The sequence below is a fragment of the Argopecten irradians genome, chromosome 7 (genome assembly GCF_041381155.1).
Source record: "Argopecten irradians isolate NY chromosome 7, Ai_NY, whole genome shotgun sequence".
Classification (NCBI taxonomy): domain Eukaryota; kingdom Metazoa; phylum Mollusca; class Bivalvia; order Pectinida; family Pectinidae; genus Argopecten; species Argopecten irradians.
The window spans coordinates 33567885-33585251 of record NC_091140.1 but is presented as its reverse complement, the minus strand read 5'-3'; the positions used below and the strand labels follow the sequence as shown (position 1 = coordinate 33585251).

General features: G+C 30.9%; 1 protein-coding gene across 1 annotated transcript; it reads left to right on the top strand.

Moving 5' to 3' along the window:
- Positions 1 to 856: 856 nt before the first annotated feature.
- Positions 857 to 17249, top strand: LOC138328219 (uncharacterized). The gene is made up of 9 exons (XM_069274918.1): positions 857 to 1095; positions 5691 to 5859; positions 6648 to 6751; positions 7384 to 7506; positions 8065 to 8259; positions 8646 to 8761; positions 9588 to 9723; positions 9995 to 10018; positions 10629 to 17249. The coding sequence occupies exons 1-9, from the start codon at positions 1032 to 1034 to the stop codon at positions 11129 to 11131; spliced, it is 1434 nt and encodes a 477-aa protein (XP_069131019.1). The 5' UTR covers positions 857 to 1031; the 3' UTR covers positions 11132 to 17249.
- Positions 17250 to 17367: the final 118 nt, after the last annotated feature.

Sequence of the window (17367 nt, the reverse complement as noted above, 5' to 3'; positions counted from 1 at the left end):
AAATGCAACGCTTCCGTCTGATCGCGTCTTGAATGTTAATGTCCATGATGAGATTAGGCAATGTTCTGAAAGAAAGAAAAAATAAGAGCGTAGCACTAGACACATTATGTATGTATTTTGCATTATATTCTGTCAAGGCGATTTTGTCAAATCATCAGTAATTAACTGCATAATTTGTTTGCATAAGACATTGATTTAGAATTTTATATAGTTATATTTTTCGATTAAATATGAAAAGACATCATCAATGACATAACATCATCATATAACAATGATGTTCAATGTTAGACAATGTACTTGTATAGCTTATCTTACAAATTATGTATAATTGTTGACATACGGTGTGGGTTTGTTTTTGTTGTGTAGGAATTGTAAAAATCGGAAATGGGCTTGGTATAAATAGTAAACAACACGTATAATTAGCTATTATTAACTCCATACAATTTCACCTGCTACATGTACATGCCAAAATATGTTTTAGGCATTATTGAATTAATGAAGCGATATTCTTGAAGAAGCAAAAAGAAGGAGTTTAATTTGTAAAATAGATAGTAATGAATGAAAAAACACAAAATTCATCTTTTTACAAAAGGAAAAACAAAACGATATTTGAACTGAATTGTTAGTGTCTGCATTTTTACATTCCAATTCATAAAGTTGTTAGTCACACGATTTTAATCCGGTACCACTCTCATAATAATATAACAGCTTTTGTCGCAAAACTATTTTATTGAGGGCAACCATCGTCATCAATGGCTGTTATTGTTTTGCGAATGGCATGAATTCAATAGCTTCCTTTTTGATAGTTAACCGTTAGTCCACGCTGAATAAAGCCGTTGTTCCCACTCACAAGTGACGAAAAATCCAAATATAGTTAAACCGTATGCTGTATCAATCGAACGCGAGTTTGAAAACTAATATGATTTTATTTCAAACAGATTACGAATGAGAACGAACTTGTATGTACTTGAAGGAAAATTAGGTGTTAATATTTGATAGGAAGACATTTTAATTTTTCGATAATTTTCGAAATGTTTTCAAGAAATGGAATTTACATGTGTGTTTGGATGGTAATAGGCTACCTGTCATTAGTTGGTAAGTTTTTTCCCAATGTCTCATTTAAACGTTACACTCATATTGGAAACGATAATTTCTTTGAATGTCTATATCATTAGCTAATATATGATTCCACGATGAAATTTCATCTGTCGTGATGTGAAGTTTTCTCAGGGACATTGTTAATATTTTGTAATGACTGATTTCTCAACAATCCCGCGGCATCACTTCCCCATATACCCGTTTCATAGAATACTTGTTGTATCTTCATTTCTTAAGTGAACCTTTTTTATAGATTCGGGAACTGTCTATACTGTCTAACGTTTTGTCAATAATAATAATTCTACATGTCATTTATTTCAATGTGTAACATAAATCTATACTTGATCATAGTCTACATCTGTATGATATTTTTTCAAACAACATTTTAACAGTATTCAAATATAACTTTCACTCTTTGCTCCATTCACATTCAAATTTCATTACAGAAAGTGGCAAAATACCCGTAAAACTAAAGAATAAGATACGCATTAATCATGTCTGACTAACCGACGAAAGGAACCGACCGCTGGTCGGTGATTTTTTTCATGCACTCCGGATTTCTTTAACCTGTAAACCTCTTACATGACACTGGCTGATAGTAGGACGTTAAAGTAATCAAGCGAAACACACTTACATAATTGTGTCATTTTTGTAATTTGGCAATCAGTAGACACTGAGGGCACCTCATCATCTTATTTTGATTGATATATGCGATGCATTCTGTACATGGAGATTTTTTCACAATCTTCTGTAAGTTTGTAACTGTATATCTTCTCGTGACTACACAGTTATGTATTAATTAAGAAGAAAAATACTCGTCTTTTAGAGTTCATGGTTCATTATTTTTATTTTTTTTGCTTTAAATAATATCCGAATATACATGGTATGGTATGTTATGTATCATTTTGATTTAAGATATCATTATTTCGGCTTTAAATGTATTTTAACTTACATATGTATTATGTTATATTTGTCAATGACATTGTTTCTTGATATATCAATCAATGAATCGAAAGACGAAAGTAAAGTGTAATGTTACACTGTACATGTAATGCAGAGTAATTTAATACCAAATTAGCGAAATGTGCAATCGACTGGAATAAATGTCAAAGGTCTGATTAATTATGTAAGTAGTTGAAGATAAATTACAACATATTGATCCTTGAATATCAAATAACAACATCACTTTATTATCTAAATGATTTAATAAACAACAAAACAATTTTATAATACACATGGCGAGGAATTTGTCATATCCGATTTTGAATTATTTTAAGCCTCATTCTTTCATACCAATGACCTGTTCAACAGATTTCTATAAAAAATATATGATACTACTAGTACTAGTGCTAAAATAAAATGCAAAACAATGCCTTTGTTTATTTTCACATACTCATTTTTTAAACAATTTTTCATATTTCATGGACTTTTTTTATTTTCCATACAGTTTAATTGTCATTTTGTCTAAGGTAAAGGGAAAATGCTGCATTGTTTCATGTTGTTAGAAAATTCGTATGCGAAGCTACTTTTTTCAGATGAAAATGTTTTTGATTTCAGAAATAAATGGTCCTCACAAAATAAAACAAATCATCCAATACTATTTTCATGGTAAAATTCCATTTCCTTTTATATCTGTAAAAAAGATAGGTAACAAAAGCGCCGTATATCATTTTAATTCTTAAATTTTCTAACCATTAAAATTGTACTTCCTGACCCAAATATCACATATATGATACGGTCATTCAACTGGAATGATTTCAATTATTTCTAACAAGGTCTCCCTCCCAATTACAGCGGTAAAGACTAAATGTGTAGGGTATGCTATTGTCATACATTACCGGTAATTACAAACCCGGAAGTTCAACAAATGTACAAAGAGTCGGTAATTACTAACGTTTGTAATTGTTAAATTACTCGAAAGTGTGTAGGAGAAAGGAGGAGCGCAACAAGCGAGAGCAAATAAATGTCAAAAAGTCGACTTATTGAAACTCCTTAAACAGTATGTCCCGAAATTTTACGCTGAACATTATGTTTTAAGTCTGATTTTAATTTACTGAGGACGAACATGCTTGAGCAACGACTAATCTACAGCATGGTCCCCTTGTTAGTTAAACATGTGAAAATGGATTAGTTAATACTACATCTATATGGAATATACGAAATATAAAGAATGACAAAATTATATCACTGTATGCTGGTATAATTTACAATTGTAATACTTCAAAATGTTAATATCAACAGTAGATGTTTAGTGATGTGTTTTATGAATAGCTCACTTATGGAATACTAAAGTAAAATTATTAAGGGAAATATTTCTATGTCGTTTTTTATTGCATGAAGAAAAGATCTAATTCTCTTAGAATCATCTGGATTACATTTTTATTATCTACCGTAATCGTAGAAAATTGAAATTAACAGATCTATATATGAGTAACATTATTGTAGGGCCTTAACGAAACCCAGGTGTTGGTGATACAATGGTGTCTTGTGAGTAAGTTAGATTAAGCTTTAAATTAACGTTATGAAATTTGTGTTGTTAACATTTAAATAATATCTGATTGTGTACCACGTGGTGTGAAACATTGAAAGAGGTGTTTTAGGCCGTTGGCTGCTATGGAATAGACGTCGACCCATATATAAATATTTACTGTAAATTCACATGCATTAAAAACAACAGTTTGAAACTTAGTCCATAACGATTCTTATTTTTCTCTTAATACATGTATATTTCAATGTGAAAAGCTTTATCTCTATTCATTATGAAAAAACGTAAAATGTTATATGTACTCACAAAAGGAAAAAACAAATAACAATAAATAACTAAACGATACAAAAGAGGCAAAAAATATATAAAAAAATGTGATTAATAATAAACATTGACATTTACAGGTTACTCAAAGAAAGCATATCCCGTCGGAACCCCATTAACTCCCAGACAACAACTACTGTATGATTCATATCGTGTTATTATGTTTCAAAATAATTGTTGGTCTATAGGGGTAGCGCATTCCAGTTGTGTAGAAAGCGTGCGTGATATGTAAAGGTTCTTTGTGTTTGTTTTGTATGGATGGATTGATATCCATGGCCAGGATAAATGATATCTTTGTATAAAGGTGCGGTGTCAATTTTATCTTAATTACATAAAAAAAATATAGAAGGAACATTTTGATATTATCTACAATTGGTTATTTATTGAATTCGAGAGTACAAGTACAGAGACTTTTGTGTTTGAGTACAGGGTCGTATTCTGAGATATTACTTCAAATTCATTTGATTGAAATAGACAAGATAACCTTATCACCTCTAATAAGAAATGTTTACATGTATCTTATTGATTAGATGTAAAGATCTTTTTGTTGTGAAATTTCCTACGATAACATAGCATCGAAGAATTCGATCGAAACTCGCTATATAGAAAGTCTTGTCATAAGATTCAGCAAATGAAATATTTCTAAAAATTGATAATATAAGAAGACACAATATGAACCACAGTCTCCCAAAACACTCACCCACACTTCATACACGCAACACACCACAGACATGGGAGGCCGTCCTTACATGACACTTGCCGTTTATTTAATCATTCAAACAATTGATTACGATAATTCGAATACGATAATTCGAATAAGCCAATTTACCTTCTGCCTTCATCGTTAGTTTCAAAGTTTTAAAAAGAAGCAAAAATAACCATATCTACAGTAACTATCGAAAAAAGTTAATATATTTAACCTTTATGTATCAGGTAGATAAAAAAAAGTATGTATACTAATAAAATAGTACATGTAATCACATCAAATATCATTAACATTTCAAATAGATCCGTACTAATCATTTAATGCAGTGTTATCTTGACTAAATCACAGGAGAATTAGGTGAAAGTTCGTAAAGCATCATTAGATGGTCATTCGCCTTATTGCTTGAATACAGGATATTGATTTCGTTTACAATATTACGACTAAGTAAATGTTTTCTTTGTTTAATCACCAATGTTATAAAAAGTATAAACAGAAATCATACAATCGTACCTATAAGTCTATCACAATTAATTAAACGATGTTGATTATAGGACAATATTAATAAACCCCGACATATTAAAGGATTGACACCAAAATTAAAATTTAAGGAGGCTTTCTTGGGAATTTTAACCAGGTGCTCCCGAAGAGTACCGTCGTAGGCATTTTGAGTATCGATGTTAGATACATTGTATGTTACTCAGAGTTGTCTCTCTGACATATTTTACGGAAATTAACCGCACATTATTTAAACTGATTATATATAAATTTATTTTTATTGGATGTGAATAATTTAGAGGTAATATTGAGTAAATGATGATTATACCTGAACTTAATGTGAAAGTGGTGAAAGTCCATACTGACTACACATGTTTGTGAGGTATAATAAATTTTTCTGAGTCTTTTAATGAATTTCATAGCTTAATTCATAAAAAAAACTTATGACATTCAATTGATATCTCACTGAAGAAAACTAGCACGTCAATTATTTGCCCAGTTAAGGCACATATAACTTTAGAATAGGAAACAAAAAGAGTAAGATGATATTTTGATAACTTATTTTTAAATCACTTACACCAGATGCCGATTGCACTTTCCCCGAAAACGTAACCGGACTCTGGCATAGTTCAGACCGAGGAGAACTGACATTCAATTCTACCTCTATATTTGGATATGGTGTAGATGTCCCGGGTCTCGGAATAATGGACTTCAACTGTATAGATCAATCTGGATCAACCTATCTACTTCAGTAAGTACGATTACCGCGACTAAAATCACTGCACGTTTACTAACAATAAGCGCACCCAAACTTTAGCGTTTGGAGTATTTGCGTATTATTATCATACTTTTTTTTTAATTTTCATTTCTTTCGAAATGAATTGGTAGTTATTTCCCTATGATTTATAATGTTATTCAGAATATTATTTTTGTTATTTCTACATTGTTAAGTTAAAGATGCCCCACCGCTGACAAATGGTATTTTTTCACTATCAAAAACAGGAGCAGACGATTTAGTATTTTTCTTCAGTTACAAAAGTTACTTACTTTACACCATTACCACCATCGAAAAGTTTGAGCTTCTAATTTTACTTCAAGTTAAAAATATGAAAAATAATTAATTGCATCCCGAAAAAATTCCGCATCACTATATCCTATATGGAATGAAGTACTGATTGCGCACGCACCAAAGGCTAAATAAATTATTATATATAATTTTTTGTGTTAATTAGACATATATATTCACGATTAAACACCAATTATTGTTCAAATGATGAATATCATTTATGCTCTGTCGGCCTTGGAGCATCTTTAACGATAGTTATACAGAGGAAATTGCGTAAATCTGAAATTAGTCATGTGCATATATATATATAGGGGTCAGCGATGCGGTCCTTTCGTTGTACGCCGGTTGCATGGACTTCAAATGTCGCACGATTTGAAGTGAAATGCTCTTTCCCAAGTTTCATTTTGTATCCAAAAACATTTCTGCGGTTTCTGCTGTAGTGTTGTTAAACACTTTACATTGCTTTACTTCAGGGCCGTGCAATTTATTAACATATTTGGAAAGATAACCCGGTTTTTCCTCTGCTTGGAGATGACGAAGGTCAATGATGATGTTTTCTACTACTACGTTGGAACAGGTATGGCTATATATTGGATCACTAATAACACTATCTAAATTTATAAAAAAAAATCTTCTGTAAATATGTCTACCCTTTCAGATTTCATCGCAAAACAAGTTCTGAACAAAGTACCATTATAAAATCGTTAATTTATCTTCGCGCTCGTATTGCAAGCTTTACAAACAACACAAAAAAAAAGAAAAAAAAATGAAATGTCTTTGCAATTATTTCTTTAACTTACTAATATTGCAAACATTTGGTGAGCTACTTGCGTTTTCGTTTAAATATTTTGCAATACACATACATAAACATTAAATTATATGCCTATCTCATAGAACAAATATGTTTGATATACTTATATTGAATTTTGACAAATTATTGAGACAGAAACTATTTTATACTTTATCCAGAAACAAATCTATATAAATGCTCCTTAAAGAGCAGTGATTGTTATTTAATTGTATAAAAGTGGAATTATAAACGGCGTGCAATCGTCTGTTGATTTCACTTTCATCCAATCTTCATTATATCGATTTGCAAAGATATCAGTGAGTTGTAATTTTAACAGCTTTGAAATTATCATGCTGCCAACAGTTTAAACGTGAACCAGGCGAAAATGATAACGTTTCCATCATTCTTACTTTTGGCAGAATTTGACAATTTTCTGAGCGACTACCTCTTCGGCAGAATAGATGCTATTGCTACCATAGAACAAGCATGCGACCGGCCAACGCCATACGAAGCAGAGACCTTTATCATGCTTATTAGAGACGGTACGTTTCTATTAGCGGTCAACGCCATGTCAAATTGAGACTTACTATAGAAATTCTTATATGGGATAGTGAACTTTTATTCTATACAATTTCGTCTCTCTATTTAATTGGTTGTGTACTGTAATAAAATCATAGTTATATTGATGTTCTTACACTGTTACACAGAAGAAAAAAAGGTTTTTATTTAATTTTAAGTCATGGGACTCTACCAGTAGTCATGAAGGAACAATAGTCGTGCTTCGGAAAAAATAATTGATTACATCTTAAGAAACACATTTTTTCCACATAAACAAAACAAAACCATTATGAACAAAACAACACCATCATGAACAAACAGCACCATTGTGAAGTATTCGTCAGCAGCTCGAGACATTAGGAAATCAGGACGCACAGTAAAATATATATATGCACACATTCACGACTTCTGTTCTGTCACTGCTACTGGTTGGGCCCCAATCTACAAAAATATGTTATACTTGGCGACGCTAAAACTGTAAAGATATACTAACTAAGTAATGTTATTAGATGTTTATACAGATACCTCATTTAATTTCACAGGTTCCATAGAGAACAAGACAGCTGTAACCGTGTGCCCTGATCCCCTACTGGCCGTGTTTGAAAACTTAACCATATCACAAGGGGGTACAACCCAGTATTGTTCAGCCAGTACATTAGATGTCTGCTCTGACCGAACTAAGATGAATTTTACGATTACAGATCCTGCATGCGTGAGCCCACTATCACCATTTTCCTGTGAGTTGTCATGGTTACCTTAGATATACTTTTGTGTAGATATAATAGATTGTTGATTTAATTCAAAACACCCTAAAAACATGGTCATATAGTATATATTTAAAAATTGAAAATACGATAGGGCAAATGGTAGCAACAATTTAGGGCAAACACATATGATGTTTGCGACAGTAACTTGCAAAAGATTGATTTTATGGAGATTATGAAATTGAATTTAAACTGTGCTTTCATTTATGCATGACGATGTGCTTGATTTGCGTTTTTATACCTTATTCGTAGATTAGGTCGAAATTATGTTGCTGGAGCGTGTGGCCAACTGAGGTAGTTTTGTTTTGCTTTGGTTTGTATGTTGTGATTTGTTCAGTATGATGTCTTTTCCTCTCCAGCCGACAACCAGTTCCATTGTGTTCATTATCTCACTGTTGGATCCACGATCTACCTCTCGGCCTGGAACTTGGACCCTACGATCACTGAACCCACAACCTATCAGTTTTCTTGTTTTGTAAGTATTTTACAGGGAGGTTAATAAGCCTAGGTGACTATTGGCTGAATGAACTGGATCAATGCGAATAAATCACATACTATTAATAACGATACGGGATATGTTACTCAGTTAACGGACTATGCTTCTTTGGCCACTGTTTGTTGTAAAAGTAGTTTGTCTATCACCACGGGTATGTGGGTTTGACTCCCTGGCCGTAGCCCGGATAGAAAGGTCTACATACGGTTCTGCTACAAGTGTCTAGTTTTTTAGATAATGTTTCTCAATCTGTTTTGCATTGTATGCAATATATAATACTTTAATTGCAACGTGCTATGTTTTACAACCATTGATATCAACACAACTGGAATGATCTCCTCTTAATGATTACCTTTGTTCAATACGATTTCCATTACCTAGTCTTCAGATTACGAATCGCAAAAATAAATGTACGTGTTATACAAGTATTATCATAATAAAAAAATATGATTATCTTAAAATGTTATTTTAAAAAATAGATATATTTTTTGGCTATATAACATAAATTATCATTCGAACATAAAACTATACCCGGCTAGGTATATCACATCAAGTATTTTCAAGGCTACTAAATTTCGCGATTTTTATTTCAAAACAAGTCCGCGAAGATAAACATTCGCGGATATCAAAAATGTCATGAAATTCCTATCAAAATCAATGATGAAATGTTAATTCGCGTAGATAAAGTTTCGCGAATTTACTTGGATCACGACATTCACAAAAGTAAATCGTACGCAAAAGAAAGTTGGCCTACAGTATATAAAGCTATTTCAGATGTTACTGTAATATTCTGTTTCTCGTGTTGTAGGCCGTACAACAAGTTGGAGATGTTGTATATGCTACCGAGACCCCGAACTTCTGTACAAATACTACCACTGAAACAACTCCAGGGACGAATCGTGCTGGCACTGCTGGACATGCGCACACTTTTGGTTCAACTTCTGGTAAGTTATTAATTATATTTAAGATTCATAAAATCAGAAACAAAATTTTTTGGAATAATTAATAAAAAAATGTTTTAATCTTGAAAAATAAATTCATTGTCGTTCATTTTTCCTGCCAATTGTAAACGATGCAGACCACTTAATCTGATCCAGAACTTTATTGATTGACAAATGCAATGTGATGTTGATGTGGATTGCATGCTTTGCATGAATTGTCTACATTTGATAAACATTTCTATTCTATAAACCCCTGCCTTGTTTTTACTTACAGAGACTTGTTTGACCACATTCAATGGTGAGTATAGATATACGAAATCATATCCGAAGTCAAACAATGATTACATATCGGAGTTATTTAATGACGTTCTTTCAGCCGGTATTAAGTAAAATTTGCTTTTGAAAGACAACGGCATTTGCAATTGTTTCCCGTCAGTATGTTCTTTGAAATGGATAAGCATTGAGTATAGTAGGTTATATTTCTGATATAATGTAGAGTCCCATGATTTAGGGTTGTGATATAATAATCTCCGTCCTACTCTCATCTTTAAGTATCACACCTACCGCAGGGATACTCTAGTATCCGTCGCTGTTATTATATTTCTCACTGTTATGCATTCGATGTTTTTCGCCTTTTTCAACCAGCCTTTCTGCATGTTCTAGTAATTCAAATGCAACTTATATTGCCAGATGAAGACTTATCTGTTGTTTACCATGATAAATTTTGTTTAAAACTAACGAATTATTGGTTACCGTCTTCAGTACATGACACCAACTATCAACAATTCATATACTGATGATTGAATATATGGATGCCTTAGGGATTTAGGGAGGACAATTTACAATGACTTATATCCTTTGACGGTAGGTATCTTGTTTATTAATAAACACACATTGTATAATTACAGTCACGACTCAAGCACCAGTTGTTGAGGATTTGACTCCACTGTACGCATTGCTGGCCCTTCCACTTTGGATACTTCTTTCCCTTCTGGTATTATTGGCAATACTTCTCTATAAGAAGTTTGGATGCATATGTATGAAAATAAAATGCCCAAAACGAAAACCAAAACCGAGACCAGAAACTCCGGATATGGATGTGAGCAGAGGAGAGGCGAACTCCAAGAGAGCCTTTACTATGCGAAGTGACGTTTATTTCAAACAAAACGGAATGAATATTTCGCTCTTCCGGCCTAAAAAAACTCTAAAGATTTTTCCTATGTTTGATTCCTCCTGGGACCCGAGTTCTCTCCCCTTTATATTGCCTTTACCGAAAGTGGAGCCAATCTATAATGACCCCTTGGACATCTATATGAGAGACAGATTACCTCGCCGGAAATCAGCACTTAGCCTCTATAGCTTTGATGCTGTGTTTGTAGGTAATGGCAACGGAACCGTGTCTCACAAATAAAATATTCACCTTTGCGCACGTGGAAATGTGTAACTGGTAAAAAAGGGTCGGTGTTTATGTTTATGCTAATACATTACTTCAATACATTAACATACCTGCTATGTCCACACATAGCAAACAATGCAGAAGAAAGATAAAACAAAAAGAAATAATGAATCTTTTTTATTAGCTGCTGTCATGGTCATGCCAAAATAAAAGATATCTTTTAAGTCCACAAAAAATTATCCATATTAAATTCATCATGATAATGATATAAGCCAATTTTAATAATTTATTATGATGTAAAAGTATGTTTTTCTTATACTGTACGACGTGACCCGCTGTAAATGAGAGGTGGTCTTACATTAGATACTGATGCTATAAGCTGTACTCGTACATTGTATTCGCGTACTATAAAATCTCACGGATATCGTAGGTGATAAGAAATCGCGAAATGGAATCGCTGCAAACAATTCAAATCAGGTAAATTTGAATCTTTAAACAATAAAATAACAAAGTTGGTATATTTGTTTATATTTACATTTTATAGCCACTACTGTCAAGTATTTCATATTGTACTTCAGTTATGCATATAGGGCCGCATAGAAGGGTTTACAGCTTTAATTTCTTACCATCAGTCCTCATATTCTAAGTTTTTCCTCCTTTCCTTAGATATCCTAACTTGTTTTAGATACTCCAGCTTTCCTACACCTCTAAAATCAAAATATCCTTTTAAATAAACAAGCTTAATTTGTATTTGATTTTGACAGAAACCTAAAACAATATCGATGTTAATACATGTCGATGTAAATTATATTGCCAATGTTAATTATGACGAAGGCGTCGTCTGCGTCTTTCATCTATCCTACCAGCATACATTTCTGAGTGTTTGACGAGTAGTTGATGGTAGTTTGGAATAATGACAATAACGACACAAATACCGTTTATCGACATTTTCCGTGATGTTGTTATGATCACAAAACTGTGGTCTGAGAAATATTGAAATAGCCAGATTGCGAAATAAAAAATTTTTTTTATTAAAAATCGGAAAAATTTTACCCGTGAAAATAATGTGTTAATATATACTCTTTGTAATTAATATATGTATATATTGTTTACTTACATAGTTTCGTCTACTAATGAGAAGATGACATCAAAGAGATCGAAATGTTATCCTTTTCTCGTCGAAAAGAAATATATGGCCCTATATATATATGCTTACCTTTATTAACCTATCAGTTTATTAGTGTTACCCATGTTATACAACGGGATGTATTCATCTTCTCTATATTTGCTAGTTTACTAAGTTATCAAGTTCCATTAATTCTAAACCTTTTTAATGCATAAATAAATGTATTTTACATAGTTTTACTAATGATGCAAAATCTTCATTTTGGAATTGGTTATATAAATTATATATAATGATATGTAAGTTCGAATATGACATAATAGTATCAGTATATAACTTAGCTTTACTGACAATCTCTTGAATATCAAAATTTTAACTAAATTTTGCTAAATTATTTTCGTCTCTCAACATTTAAATTCTTGATGATTCTAGGGGAGACAATCTTGTAATGCAATTCAATTGATAATACATCTATGTGTAAATGTGAGTGCTACATTAATAACACTGATAAGTTTTTATTCTCATATGGTAAATTGAGTAGTAATCGTACATAAATTTGTACATAATTCATTATACTTTGTTTTCTGTACTACTTAGGAGAGTGAATCTCATTTATTAATCACACATGATTAGGATAGATCCATTCATTATCATAACTTCCCTTTCAACACATCATAATACTTTTTTAATGTGTAGGTTTAACCTTGTATGTTAGTGCATGCTGAACGAAGAGTTGTGTTTGCAACTGAAGTTTATGTATGTTTCAGATTACTTCTGTATAACATCCATAGATTATCATGTATTGATTGTATGCATGAAAGTTCTTTTAACCGATGTATATATTATGTGGCTAGGGAAACATTTTTTATTCAATTTCCATCATATTAAACAAAACAAGACAGCACAAAACATGTATTTGCATATGTGTATAAAAATATATATAGGTATATTTATGTATATCTAGAGATGAACATAATAGTCCTTTCAGCATGCTATAATAGCAATGTTGATATCAAACAAGTAATCCTGTATAATATTCAAGTAATAGTAGTATTTGAGATTAAAGTATTATAACTACTATTGTCATCAACAATTATATTGTGACTTTCGTTCAATAACATGAATTTGTTATAAAATATCTACATATGAGATTTAGGCAAACAATATGATATGGTAGGGTTGTTAAAAGTTCTCGTATGGTACCAATATGTTCCCTTCTTTAGTTCACTCATTTCTGTATCTTTAACTTATTTTCCATAACAATAAGACAATCCTTTCAAATAAATGATTATAATAGAATATACTAAAGAAAATCTCTTAAAACATCATTGATGACCTCTATGAAAGCATTACCATATCGTATCACCGAATCAGAAGAAACATTACAAATGGCTATACATTTACCTTTTATGGACTAATAAAGTATATTTTAAGTTAGTGGAACCCTCGTTACAAGCACGACTGAATGTTTGAATGTTATTAATTATGCACAAATTATCTTATTGATATGTTTAAATATTGCTTTACCCCATTTAGGTGTCTCAAGTTAGTCTTAAATCATTTCATACAATTCTAAAACCTTTGATGTTCCTAATTTATTGATATACATCGTTCTATTTATTCTTCTGTTTTCGTTTTCTTTTTGTTTTTGCATGTATATCTGTGATCAATATTTAAACACAATGAACCATTCAGCAGTCTCTATCGTTTTATTTAGTGATTTATGCTAAACCGTATTTTGTCTACATCTACATGTATATTTACTTTATTCATGATTTAATGAATCTGTGATATTTAGTCTTTCATGTCATTTTATGCTTTGATTGCATGTTCCAGAAGCGATCATGAATGTTAAGAAATCTAATACTTGACGATTAATATGTCGGTTAATCATTAGTTTTTATTGTAATATTACATTGAAATATTTTCATCTGCGGAATAAACGTGTATGTAAAAATGTAGAATACTATACAAATGTCATTTTATACAAACATTGTGAAATTGAATTGTGAAAGGAAAGTATCTAAATAAATTCATCTGTTGGTAAACAGCATATGTTCTTGATCAATTTGTTTTAACAGTTTTAGGAAGACGACATGAAACAAAATGGGGACAATATGTATTTGTGATTACAGATCCTAACAGTAAAATGTATTAAATGATACATTTAGGTAGCTAAACGTTTGTTGAAACTAGCTACAGTGTAATACCTTAAACATACCCGGAAATTACAAGTATGTTTACTCGATATGTTTGTCTGCTGTGAACACAACATTATTTTAAAACAATAATTTGAAATGGATTTGCAATTAAAGGCCGACTACCTTTGCAAAACAAAAATTAAAAGTAATGCAAATGTATATTAATGGAATAAGACGATGTTATAACACTATTTACTAAATGCAGGATTCCCTGCGTAAAGTACGTTACATGTAACAGTGATTCATGTCGCTGTTTTGCCGTCTAGTGCAGTGCTAATCACGACCCGCGTTATGAATATTAGCAATTAATTTATTTAAATTAAATTGTTAACATTATCAAATTTCGTTTTACATTCCCATTTTTAAAATGAAAAGCCATTTCGGAAAGATAGTGGCACTTTAAATAATAATTACATTGTTAATAAAATAACTTAAACGCTGTTTGTGTTTATTCAAGTAATTGAATACCGTTACAGTGGATACTCTCGTGTAGATGCTTTCGTTTGTTAACAATTATTTTTTTTTATATAGGATATCGTATCTGAAGAAAAACTTATTTTCGCGTCAATTTAACTTGGCATTTAATATAAAGTAATGGCAATCACACATGTGAACATATTAGTTTAAAGTGACATGTTTGCACGTGGATAATAATTATATTCGTGGAGATTTAGTGAAAGTAAAATAATCCATGATTTCCTTACAACAAATATTTTTACTATGAAATCTGTCATATCTAAACTAATTTTGTCCGATCCATCATAATATAATTTGATCATTAAAATTATGTAATCGTATTTTGTTTTCTGAATCGTATTTATTTATATCCTACATATACTTTTTTAATAAATGTGAGTGCTACATTAATAACACCTATAAGTTTTTATTCTTATATGGTAAATTGAGTAGTAATCGTACATAAATTTGTACATAATTCATTATACTTCGTTTTCTGTACTACTTAGGAGAGTGAATCTCATTTATTAATCACACATGATTAGAATAGATCCATTCAGTATCATAACTTCCCTTTCAACACATCATAATACTTTTTTAATGTGTAGGTTTAACCTTGTATGCTAGTGCATGCTGAACGAAGAGTTGTGTTTGCAACTGAAGTTTATGTATGTTTCAGATTACTTCTGTATAACATCCATAGATTATCATGTATTGATTGTATGCATGAAAGTTCTTTTAACCGAGGTATATATTATGTGGCTAGGGAAACATTTTTTTTATTCAATTTCCATCATATTAAACAAAACAAGACAGCACAAAACATGTATTTGCATATGTGTACACAAATATATATAGGTATATTTATGTATATCTAGAGATGAACATAATAGTCCTATCAGCATGCTAAAATAGCAATGTTGATTTCAAACAAGTAATCCTGTATAATATTCAAGTAATAGTAGTATTTGAGATTAAAGTATTATAACTACTATTGTCATCAACAATTATATTGTGACTTTCGTTCAATAACATGAATTTGTTATATAAAATATCTACATATGAGATTTAGGCAAACAATATGATATGGTAGGGTTGTTAAAAGTTCTCGTATGAAAGTTCTTTTAACCGATGTATATATTATGTGGCTAGGGAAACATTTTTTTATTCAATTTCCATCATATTAAACAAAACAAGACAGCACAAAACATGTATTTGCATATGTGTATACAAATATATATAGGTATATTTATGTATATCTAGAGATGAACATAATAGTCCTATCAGCATGCTATAATAGCAATGTTGATATCAAACAAGTAATCCTGTATAATATTCAAGTAATAGTAGTATTTGAGATTAAAGTATTATAACTACTATTGTCATCAACAATTATATTGTGACTTTCGTTCAATAACATGAATTTGTTATAAAATATCTACATATGAGATTTAGGCAAACAATATGATATGGTAGGGTTGTTAAAAGTTCTCGTATGGAACCAATATGTTCCCTTCTTTAGTTCACTCATTTTTGGTATCTTTAACTTATTTTCCATAGCAACAAGACAATCCTTTCAAATAAATGATTATAATAGAATATACTAAAGAAAATCTCTTAAAACTTCATTGATGACCTCTATGAAAGCATTACCATATCGTATCACCGAATCAGAAGAAACATTACAAATGGCTATACATTTACCTTTTATGGACTAATAAAGTATATTTTAAGTTAGTGGAACCCTCGTTACAAGCACGACTGAATGTTTGAATGTTATTAATTATGCACAAATTATCTTATTGATATGTTTAAATATTGCTTTACCCCATTTAGGTGTCTCAAGTTAGTCTTAAATCATTTCATACAATTCTAAAACCTTTGATGTTCCTAACTTATTGATATATATCGTTCTATTTATTCTTCTGTTTTCGTTTTCTTTTTGTTTTTGCATGTATATCTGTGATCAATATTTAAACACAATGAACCACTCAGCAGTCTCTATCGTTTTATTTAGTGATTTATGCTAAACCGTATTTTGTCTACATCTACATGTATATTTACTTTATTCATGATTTAATGAATCTGTGATATTTAGTCTTTCATGTCATTTTATGCTTTGATTGCATGTTCCAGAAGCGATCATGAATGTTAAGAAATCTAATACTTGACGATTAATATGTCGGTTAATCATTAGTTTTTATTGTAATATTACATTGAAATATTTTCATCTGCGGAATAAACGTGTATGTAAAAATGTAGAATACTATACAAATGTCATTTTATACAAACATTGTGAAATTGAATTGTGAAAGGAAAGTATCTAAATAAATTCATCTGTTGGTAAACAGCATATGTTCTTGATCAATTTGTTTTAACAGTTTTAGGAAGACGACATGAAACAAAATGGGGACAATATGTATTTGTGATTACAGATCCTAACAGTAAAATGTATTAAATGATACATTTAG

What these genes read in the sequence shown, in the direction of transcription:
- LOC138328219 (XM_069274918.1), top strand. Translation starts at nt 1,032, where the DNA reads ATGTTTTCAAGAAATGGAATTTACATGTGTGTTTGGATGGTAATAGGC. An exon ending in CCTATCAGTTTTCTTGTTTT is followed by an intron (nt 8,762 to 9,587) that starts GTAAGTATTTTA and finishes CTCGTGTTGTAG; the next exon opens with GCCGTACAACAAGTTGGAGA. An exon ending in TTGTTTGACCACATTCAATG is followed by an intron (nt 10,019 to 10,628) that starts GTGAGTATAGAT and finishes GTATAATTACAG; the next exon opens with TCACGACTCAAGCACCAGTT.